Below are 11,882 nucleotides of genomic sequence, written 5' to 3'. Positions count from 1 at the left end.
TGCTCTGCTGTCTACGGCGACACAGAGCAGAAGGTGTCCTTGTCACATGGAGCACAAACACCCTCATGAGTCACATCTTCACTGCTGTAGATCACACATACAAATATTTCCACAAGTGTACAGTAACATGATCCCAGGAAGAAGTACTGTTTACACACAACAGTACCAGTACAGTACATATTAGTATTGTGTTTACACCAACACTGTAGGTCTGAGACTTGCTGCACCCGCCTGAAGGTCATATGTCAAAGTCTGACCCGTCCATAGTCCAGACAGCCAGCTGCTGGCATGAGTTTATATTTGCTTCCCCGATCCATTGCTGGAGGGAGGAAGTGGCGAGGTAAGACAAAAAAACGGCGACTGGAGTGTCACTGAGGAAGAGACTAGACTTGATTTCCAGAACTGCTGAGTCAACGGAGATGAGGACGACGTTAACTGTCTCTGCAGACGCTGCCTGTAGAAGTTTGGAGGAGAGAGCCTTTTGTCAGGTTTTGTAACATTTTATGGCATAATTTACCAACTTTGTTTTTAAACATACTATAGTATGATTTTTATTTTTTTTTTACATACCATAGTATGACTTTAGGACATACTGTACTATAACTTCTGACATTTTTTGGACATACTATATTTTATATTACACATGAAACTGACTCACATTTTTATTATTTTTTTCTACACTACTATGCACCTTTTTATGACATACATAATACTATGACTTTTTATTTTAACATACTATACTTTGACCTTTTTTTCATTGTTTATGACACTGTATAATCACTTTTCATGACATACTATTCTATGATTTCTTACTGTTTTCTGATTTTTCTTTACATACACTGCCTTTTTATGACATACTATTCTGTGACTTTTTGTGATTTTTTTTAATGTCATACTATACAACCACCTTTCATGACATACTTACTATACTGTGACTTTTATTGACAAAGGATTATTTTATCTTAAATGTGGACAGCCAGGTCACAAATATTATTTCACTTCCAAGTTTGGAATCAACATAAAATAATAATATAGGCTTCCAGTCACAAGAGTTTACATGATAAATTAAGTTCTTCATTGTTTGAGATATAAAGAAGGTGTATGATCGATTTAATAATAATAATAATAATAATAATAATAATAATAATAATAATAATAATAATAATAATACATTTGATTTCACTCCTTTTTGGAGATGTAATAGGCTATTTTTTTTACGTTGATTATGAATTTTATTTATACGATTATTTTTTTGACAGCTTACTGTATTTACATTTCATTTCATTTGTTATTTTAGTTTTGTTTTATAACTTATTTGTAACAGGATTGATATAAATGAATACAAATGAACTGATATTTAAATGGATTTCACTGTCCTCTAAAATCAATCAACACAATTGCAATATGTATATTCCAATAAATACTATATTATGACTTTTTGTGACATACCAGACTATGTGACATTATTTATGACATACTTCACTATGACATTTGTATGACTTTTTTATCATATTTTTTTATGACATACTACAGTATGACTTTATCCCATTTTGTTTGACATACTACAAGGATTTTTCATGATTGTTTTTGATAAACTATACTATGGCTTTTCTATGACATACTATACTATGACAATGAAAACAATTCCAATATGTCTGCATTAAAGTGGCTATACAATGAAATTTTTTTTCTTCATTTTTTCAACATACTATGCTATGACGTTTTTATTAATTTTTGTACTTTGACTTTCTATTAATTTCTTGGCATACTACACTATGACCTTTAATGACATATTTTACTATGACCTTTTTTTCGACATACTATACTATGACGATTTCATGACTACCATCTAATACCATATACCATACAATCTTTTTTTCTATTAACATTCTGAAGTTTTTACGAATTTTTGCGATACTATTTCATGACTGTTTCATGATTTTTTACCCCCACACTATACTATGACGTATTTGGGAATTTTTGCTACATACTATTTTAGGACTATACAATGACTTTTTCATTAATTTAACACACTATACTGTGACATTTTTTATTACTATTTTCGACATGCTATACAATGACGTTTATGTGACATTTTTTACAATATACTATACTATGACTTTCTGAATTTTTTTGGCATACTAGACTACCGGTATGACCTTTAATGACACACTATACTATCACTTTTTATGACGTACTTTAATATGACTTTATGAAATAGTATATTATGACTTAATTACTTTGACAGATAAACAATTCATTAAAATGAATAGAATGTCTGTATAGTATGTAGTAAAAATATACGCCATTCAATGTCATAAAAAGTATTAATATAATATGTCATAAAATGTCATGAAAGATTCATATAATACTATATCATTACTGTCCTAGTATAGTAGCCAATGTCATAAAGTCACAAAAAGTGACAAAAAGTTAATAGTATAGTATGTCATAGGAAGTCGTAGTATAGCATAACAAAAGTAAATCTTTTTTTGAGAACATAATAGCAACATGTGATGAATTCATGGAATGGACACTTCAAATAGCCACAGCAGTGCGTAGCAGCCAGCTGTAATGACGACTGTTGTCGATGACTGCTGTCGGAGTGATGCGACTACGGTATAGGTCGGTATAAATAGCACTTCTTCAACTCTAATGTGTGGACGGATGCTTGTGTGCATGGGACAATCATCAACAGATAGTGTTGTGTAACTGAACTCACCAAGGATGCTGCGTTTGCACAGAGGACAGGTGTGATGCAGCAGCAGCCAGGGGTCGACACAATCTCTGTGGTACTCATGAAGACACGGCAGCACCCGTAGACACTGAGACAACAACACAAGAGACCACTTCTCCACTTGGCTGCCTGAACTCGACCAGGGAATTGATCCATCCGAGTCTAAATCAGAGCGTGTAGGTACGTATGTGGGCGTGTTGTCTGACCTGGTTGTTGTTGAACGGTTCCAGACAGACTGCACAGTTGTCCGTCTCCACCGCTTGGGAGGGGTCACACCACCGTTTGGGCTGACGATATGTTTTGGTCTTCAGGGACAACATTCTCTTCAGGACATCCTTTTTCGGAAAGAGCTGAAGAAAGACGGCAGAATATCACGTGCCATCTAAATAGGATGTGATGTCACCAGAGGCTGCTACGACTTTCCTTATGTAAAGGAAGGTCCGTTGTATCCTATGCTGAAGGAGATCTGAAAGGACCATTGGAGAACCTTCTTTTGCATTTAGAGAATTCGAACGGCTCTCATCATGGCGGCCACTTGTTTACTTCCGGGTCACTTCTATAGTTAGAACCCTTCCTAAGCAGAAAGACTATTCGACCGCAGCCCAAGCCTCTTGTGACATCACAAGGGACAGGACAAGTTACTTTGTATTCCCCTTGACAAGCTCGTAAATGAAGTCCTATCATATAAATAACACATCATAATCCGCAAAGTAACTAAAATTATTTAGTCAATGTGTCACACCCCGCCTCGGGTGAAGGTAATGTAACCTCAATACACCGGACTTTCAAACCCAAAGGATGGCAAGGCACACAGTTGCAAATCGGTTTTCAACAACATTTATTCCCCCAAAGTGTCAGATAAGTGCCAAAACATACAGAGGAGGCCAACACCCAAATATCTCAGTAGATATTTAGCATCTCGTGGAGAGCTGAGCACCCTGCTCAACACAGACAAACTCTTCTGGCAACAGCATACAGCAGACTGTCCGAAGGACAGCAGCTCACCCCTTTTATACCCCATGGCCCCTCCCACTAGACAGGCCCAATCAACAGGGGGATTATAACACTGTGGCATTTTGCAAGTCAACCATGAATAAACTCATCAAAAGTACAGCATGCATGTTAAAGTTCACTTCATTTTGTAGATTAGTGATTTTCACTAGTGTATTTAGGCCTGTCGCTCATTAATGTCCAATGTCAATGTCCAGTGTCCCCCTTTGACACAAGGGAAAATGGTTTGGCCCAATTTGGGCCACTAAGTGGCAGCAGGTGTTTCCGGACACCATCCATCAATGTGCGCCACCGATAGGCAGCTAAACAGCCAGGGACAGTGGTCAAACTGTCACATCACCTCCCTCCTCTCCAGGAACTGCAAGTTCAGGAAGGCGGGACAGGTAATCGGCAAGCAAGTTCGTTTTTCCAGCTCTGTGAGTAATATTGAAGCAATACGGCTGTAATGCCAAGTACCATCTGGTGACATGGGAGTTCTTATCCCTCATGGAGTTGATCCAGCTCAATGCCCGGTGGTCCGTTTCCAAATCAAAGGTCCGTCCAAGAAGATAATACCGAAGGCTGTCCAATGCCCACTTGATGGCAAGGCATTCCTTTTCAATTGCAGAGTACCTAGTTTCTCTGGGATGCAGTTTACGGCTCAAATAGAGAAGAGGGCATTCCTCACCCTCCTTTCCTTTTGCTAGGACGGCTCCAAGGCCCACTCCAGAGGCATCGACTTGAACAAGGAATCTTTGGTTAAAGTCAGGACTTTGCAAGACCGGCGAAGAGCACAAGATGGCTTTGACATTGGAGAAGGCAGTTTCACATCTTTCTGACCATTTCACTGGATTAGGGGATGCTTTGGTAGTCAGATCTACAAGAGGAGCCGTGATGGTAGAGAAATGTGGCACAAATCTCCTGTACCACCCAGAAAGCCCCAAGAATGACCGGACTTGCTTCTTTGTCCGTGGTCTAGGACTGTCTCAGATTGCCTTCACCTTGTCCACCTGAGGACGTATTTGGCCATTGCCAAGATGGTAGCCCAGATAACAAACCTCCGTTTTGGCCCACTCACATTTCTGGGTGTTAAGTGTGAGGCCAGCGGAATGGATCCGGAGCAAGATCTGACGCAGGTGAATAAGATGGTCTTCCCAGGAAGTACTAAAGACCACCACGTCATCAAGATACGCAGCGGAAAACTGGGCACATCCCTGCAGCGCTCGATCCATAAGCCGCTGAAAAGTGGCAGGGGCTCCATGGAGTCCGAAAGGCATGACTGTGTAATGATAGAGACCCTTTGGGCCACGGAAGGCAGTGTACTCCCTTGATTCCTTCTCCAAAGGCACTTGCCAATATCCTTTACACAGGTCAAGGGTGGTAATGAACACAGCTTTGCCAAGCTTCTCAAGGAGTTCATCAATTCGTGGCATAGGATAAGCATCGAATTTAGAAACTGCATTCACTTTTCGTAGGTCATTACAGAGTCGTATAGTGTTGTCCTTCTTTGGAACAAGAACAATGGGATTACACCACTCACTGTCTGAGGGTTCGATCACTCCTAGATCCAGCATGGTTTGTATCTCATTGTTGAGGGGTTCCGTCATTCGCTCAGGCACCCTGTATGGGCGTTGACGGCTAGGGGTAGGGTTCTTTAACCGAATGACATGCTCGATTAGTGGAGTTTTCCCGGGCTTGCCACTGAAAAGGTCTGGGAACTCCTCACACACCTGCAAGAGTTCAAGGGCGGGTTGTTCATGCAAGTGACTCACGTCAGGTTGCTGTGATGTAGTAAGCATGGCTAGATCTGTATCCTCTTCGGCATCCTCCATTTCCACTTCCCGTGCCAGCATCACCTTTTCCACTCGTAACTCCTTGTTCCGAGTAAGTCCTCGACTGTCCTGGACGTCAGTTCCTTCCACAGATCCTTTCCTCTCCTTCCATTCCTTTAGAAGGTTGATGTGGTATACCTGGGAATGGGTAAGTACTGGATAAGCCTCTTGAATGGCTGGGGTTGAATTGGAATTCACCCGCTTCTGGCATGCCTGATGCACAAGGTCATGGAGAATGGGAAAGTCTCTGCCTAAGATCATGTCATGGGGCATGTCTTCAAGAACCCCCACCCGGAGCAAGAAAGCCTGGTCTTCAATGACGACGGTCACATCAGTCACTGGATATCTTCTTTGATCACCATGGACACACTGTATGGCTGTGGCATGCCGATAGTCAAGATTGCCAAGCAAGACAAAGGAATGGTTAAGCAGTGTCATAGAGCTACCTGTGTCAAGTAATGCTTGCACTTGACGACCGTTAACACGAGCTGGGATCATGATAGGCTCAGTATCAGGTTCAGGATCTGGTGCTCGGAACGGTGCCACAACTGAAGCTGGGTGAGATGTATGCGGCACATGACAGAAGCTGGACAGTTTGGGCCCTTTCAAAGGACAGACTGAGGCCCAATGCCCTGGCTGTTGACAGTGGAAGCAGATGAGATCCTTCACTGGACCCGGTCTCGAGAATCCTTTCTCCCCAAAGGTGCCTGGAACACTCACGGGACCACTGGCTCTGTGCTCACCTCCTTTGTGAGACACGTCAGCTGCCCCTTGGGCTCCTACTCGGGTATTCTGTTGCCTTGGCATTCTGAGACCTTTGCGAGCATTCAAGTACTGGCCTGCAAGCTTAGCCGCAGTAAGTCCATCTTCTGGCTCGTGTTCCTTGACCCAGGTCTTCATTTCGTTGGGAAGCATGCGCAGCATTTGCTCAAGAATGACAAGCTCGGCGATGTCATCTTTGGACCGCTGCTCTGGCTTGATCCATCTTCTGTAGAGTCCTTTGAGTCTGTTATAAGTCTCCCTGGGAGATTCACCAGGGGGAATGTAGGTTGACCGGAACTGAAGTCTGTATGTCTCAGGAGAGATGTCGAATTTTGCAAGGAGTGCTTCTTTAAGGCTAGCGTAGACGTTGGAGTCGTCTTCCTCCATCGCGGAGTAGGCATCCAGGGCTTTACCTGTCAAGAGAGGAATGAGCCGACAAGCCCATTCAGACGGAGGCCAGCCCCAGGTGCGAGCGATCCGCTCAAAGCGCACAAGAAAGTTCTCAAGGTCCTCTCCCTCTTGGAAAGGAAGCATCTTTGGCCCTGGACGCAGAGGTGTGTTGGAAGAATCTCTGGACGGAAACGGAGGAGGATTTGGTGTTGAAGCTTGAGATCTGGGAATGGCTGTGGGCGTCTGCACACGAAGACTACCATCAGAAGGAAGGTTAAGAGGAGGGTTAGCATTTTGGCTAACGGAGGTTATGTTAGGCACTGTAATGGCAGTTTTTAACTGCTGAATTTCACGGACCAATACACCCTCCCTACGTTGCTGGCCAATCAAAAAGTTTTTGAACATGTCAACCAGTGTAGGTTCACCTGGCATTGTTGCAGGCCCCGGTGGCTCAGCAGACCACCTAGCCTTTCTAGACCCCTTTTTGTCCCGCTTAGGCCTAGCCCCCGAGTTCTCATAACTTTTAACATCTTCTTCAGACTCCTCGGTATTCCATCCAAATCCTTCACGATCCTCAACAATGGCCGCCGCCCCTTCCAGCTCCATAGCCATGGCCCTCGGAATGGCCACCTCTTCAGCCTCCTCTGTAATTGCTAGCACTGACACTTGGGATCGTAACCCACTCCTCGCTCTGCCTCTGCCAGGCTTGTTAAAACCTCTGTGGCCTGCCATCCCACCACTGCCACCAATTGTCACACCCCGCCTCGGGTGAAGGTAATGTAACCTCAATACACCGGACTTTCAAACCCAAAGGATGGCAAGGCACACAGTTGCAAATCGGTTTTCAACAACATTTATTCCCCCAAAGTGTCAGATAAGTGCCAAAACATACAGAGGAGGCCAACACCCAAATATCTCAGTAGATATTTAGCATCTCGTGGAGAGCTGAGCACCCTGCTCAACACAGACAACCTCTTCTGGCAACAGCATACAGCAGACTGTCCGAAGGACAGCAGCTCACCCATTTTATACCCCATGGCCCCTCCCACTAGACAGGCCCAATCAACAGGGGGATTATAACACTGTGGCATTTTGCAAGTCAACCATGAATAAACTCATCAAAAGTACAGCATGCATGTTAAAGTTCACTTCATTTTGTAGATTAGTGATTTTCACTAGTGTATTTAGGCCTGTCGCTCATTAATGTCCAATGTCAATGTCCAGTGTCCCCCTTTGACACAAGGGAAAATGGTTTGGCCCAATTTGGGCCACTAAGTGGCAGCAGGTGTTTCCGGACACCATCCATCAATGCGCGCCACCGATAGGCAGCTAAACAGCCAGGGACAGTGGTCAAACTGTCGCACAATGTATTGGAGTAAAAAGTACAATATTTAGAAAGTATTAAGTAGCAGAAAATGAAAGTACAGTACAGTTATTGAGTAAATGTGCTCAGTAACTTCTAATGTTTAACCTGTGATATAGGACCGTCAGTTAAGACCGAGTTTACCTCCAAGTCGTCGTTCAGCTCGTGGTACCGATACTGCCAGCGAGCCTGAACAATGACTCCGGTGCTGAGGATCAGAGCCACCAGGAGGACAGTGTCCCATAGCTGCTGCAGGTACTTCTACACATAAACAGAGAAGAACAGCAAATCCAATATGAAGCGCGATCACGATTAAATAAACATGATCAACTGTGATATTGGTGTTAAAAGGGCCTAGACTGCCAGGGGAAATGGCATTCACAACTTCTTTCACACATGCAGTAGACTTTGATGTGTAAAATATGACCCTCAATCCTACAGCAACTTTAAGAAAACGTGTACACAAGGCAGTTGATGTGTTTGTTCGGCTCCCCCACCTGGACCTGAGAGTTGGTCTCTCCCGTGCAGATGACCCCCTGCCACTCTCCGTAGCGACCTCCTCTCGATCGCCCGCAGCTGGACCACAGTGTGAGCGTGGCTCCCTGCCCAACACACAGCAGCATGCGCTCAGTGTCAGCTCAGCCTGTCATCTGTTCACTCACCACCAGACGGCGCTAACAACTGAGAGAAACACTGTGGAGCTCACCAAGTTGTCCTGTAGTATTGTCTTGTATGTGATTTTAGCTGTCGCTTGAAGACCCCTGTACGGAGAGATCTGTCATTTAGTGCAAATAAAGATTGTGTTTTGGTGCCAATCCCAGAACAATACTCCTTATATTTTTTTGCTCAAAAAATAAAGTTTTTCAATAAAATATATACCATTATTTCATCACCGGTGATAATAGCTACACTAACAAAAAGAAGCTACATAACTTATCCGACAAACAACATAAAATGAACAAAAGAGTCGTGAGGTTCAGTGCACAGGTGGAGCTGAAATATTGCCTTAAAAAAGGTATAATGTGCAACAGCAGCACAAAACACTGTTTGAATTGAGAAAGCATGCGACATGATGTTATATAACTTGATGCACGTGAAAGTAACCTTTTCCATGTTGGCAGTAATGAATAATAAAGTGTTCTATACCTGAGCAGAGCTCCAATCAGCTTGGTGACATTTTCAGATGTCTGGATCACAATGATGGGCTTGGAAAGCACCTGAGACAGATCCATCTACAACAGAAACTGATTTTTAGGTTCTAAATATGACCTGGAAAAATTGATTATAATAATTATAATGATAACAACAACAATTTTATTTGTATAGCACCTTTCGTACATAAAATGCAGCTTAAAATGCTTTATAGTATGGCCAGACAATAAAGAAGTTCTTGAAAATACAATAACAGAACCAAAAACATTTAGCAAAATAAAGTAGTAAAAATGTATGTAGAAAAAGATAATAATAAAAAACTTACTACATAAACTATATTTCTGTCTAAATAAGAAGGTTGATCCAGAGTCTAGGAGCTTAATAGTTAAAAAGTTTGAATTGTATGAAGTGCTTTATCATCAAGAGATGTCTATGTGAGTAAAATAACCTTAAAATCAATTCTAAAAGAAATGGGGAGTTCAGGGCAGCTAAGACATATAACATGATCTCGTTTCCTGGTCTTTTTTCATCTCGTGGAATTGGTGTCTATTAAGCTCATATTTCAATCAGGTTTTCTTTCAGAAATCAATATAATCCACAGTCTCTTCTCGATAGAGACCTGAAGTGCAACTTCCCAACATTGGACACACATAGTCACACAAAATAACTGCAGATGCCCTCAAAGCATGTGACCGACAGGGTTTTAGTAAACTATGATGAAAGAGTTGGTGATTGGGTTTGTGGAGATTTACCTCACTGACAGTGTTTTGGTTGAGAGCCAGAATGATCAGAGCAGATGCTCCCAGGACCAACGCTCGCTTCATCTTTAATAGAGAGAGAGGATGCATGTTAAGTTTGTTGTTTCAGGAAACATCCTTGAAAGTAGTTGATGACTATCACCATTCATTTCCCGACACCTTTCCCGCTGAAGTGGACGCACTCATACATAAACACCTCTTTGACCGTCTCCCTCGCCAGCAGCCTACATATTGAAACAGCGCCACCAGCCCTTGGACTCTCTGCTGTGGCTGACAATGGTATTGCAGCCAATTTTCTTCGGCCCCTTGGCAGTTTTGATGAGGATTCGATTCCATGAGCGACATTTAAATCATAACAACACGACCAAACTATGTGATTGCTGTTGTTTCCAGCAGACAATACTACTAAACGATGGTACATAGCTGCCGTGGCTCTCATAAATGTGACAAAGCTTTCAGCCCACCTGAGCAATCGCCATACAACTGTTGAAAGTGCCTTTTTTATGGATCTTTCATGTGCATTTTTAATACAGTCGTTTTACTTAGCGTTATAAGCGGTTACCCATAATCCCAAGCGGCAGCGTCATCGTCAGCGTTTATCATAAAAAAGCCGATCATTTGAAAAGTAAAGCGATTTTAGAGCTGAAACTTTATCTGGCAAGAGTCCTTAAGAGGGAGAATGTATCACACATGGAAATGGCAGGTGGAGAAAATTGCGCACCCTGAGTCAAACGGACTGCACATCGGAGGGGTATAAATACCGCGTGAGAACGTAGAGTTATTAATAGGTCCCATCGAACGTATATCAGCTCAGGTCTCAGTCAGCTGCGGTGGTAAAGGTGACGTAGGAGCAGGGTTACGATTAGTGAGTGCGCTGACTCTGCGTCGCTGACACTGGTGGTTAACCATCCATCATCAAAGGCCTCAGTCCAATGCGTCGTTGCGTCGTTGATTGAGCCCATAAGAGCTGATGAAATTGATCATCCAGCAAACTACCCTGTCTGTGAGATCACCATTCTAGTTGGTGTGCTCATACTCGGTGTGGTACACATGATCAATGTCGTTCTGAGACTGGCAAAGTCGGGGACCTCATTTTTTTCCACATTGTCCAAAACAAAGACGTTGAGAGTAATATTAAAACTAAACAACGTTTTTTTTTTTTAAACTAAATCTAAAATCAGAATTTAAACTGTAGAGCATAAATGTGGAGTTTAAATGTCTGCAGATGAATAGAAAGAACATCATTAAGAGCTACTTTTACTCTCAAATTCTACACTTCATGTCTGGTGAAACATATTAAATCCTGTATTCACTTGTTTTTTTTTTTAACTAAACAAAGCATGTGAAGCCACTCTTGGATCGATACAAAACGCATATTATATATATATATATATATATATATATATATATATATATATATATATATGCAATGCAATGCTGTTTTTCTGAAGCTCACGAAAAGTTGCATGTGATGATGAAAAAAAAAAAAGTTGCAGCATTGCTGTAGAGTAAAGTGCCCAACAGTTTGGAGTTAAATCAGGACAACCTTAACCATCTACAGCAGTAAAATGCACAGTTACGCCTATGAATCCATTGAACCAAATAATAAAACACTGCCTGGGACCATATTACCACAGAGCGTTAGTCACAGAGCAGAAAGGACCATTTTAAGTGTGCTTTTATATTTGACACTGTTGATGGATTAAGCCTACTTTATATTGCCTGATTTTAACATTGCATGCTTTTATTCTAACTGTCTTGTGCATTTACTCCCTGTCACCGTCACTATTTCTCGGTTGAAGTATGATTTTAAGCACGTATGACTTCAAGCAGCCTGGTTTATAAAACTATATCTGCTTTGTTCCAGTCATGAAATAAAAACAGCTCAGCAGCATTCT

The 11,882-nt window shown here is 42.1% G+C and overlaps 1 protein-coding gene across 1 annotated transcript; it reads right to left on the bottom strand.

The window, feature by feature from the left end:
* Positions 1-293: 293 nt before the first annotated feature.
* Positions 294-10,050, bottom strand: LOC311023094 (RING finger protein 215-like; the record flags this gene model as incomplete). Its single annotated transcript, XM_084024761.1, has 8 exons — positions 294-454; positions 2,723-2,825; positions 2,944-3,087; positions 8,219-8,335; positions 8,572-8,676; positions 8,781-8,835; positions 9,221-9,306; positions 9,979-10,050. 8 exons carry the CDS (start codon positions 10,048-10,050, stop codon positions 432-434), a joined length of 705 nt encoding a protein of 234 aa, XP_083880887.1. The 3' UTR covers positions 294-431.
* Positions 10,051-11,882: the final 1,832 nt, after the last annotated feature.

This window comes from Eutrigla gurnardus (genome assembly GCF_963514095.1).
Source record: "Eutrigla gurnardus genome assembly, chromosome: 13".
In the NCBI taxonomy this organism is placed as follows: Eukaryota; Metazoa; Chordata; class Actinopteri; order Perciformes; family Triglidae; genus Eutrigla; species Eutrigla gurnardus.
The sequence above is the reverse complement of the archived record's forward strand: the minus strand, read 5'-3'. Positions and strand labels throughout refer to the sequence as shown.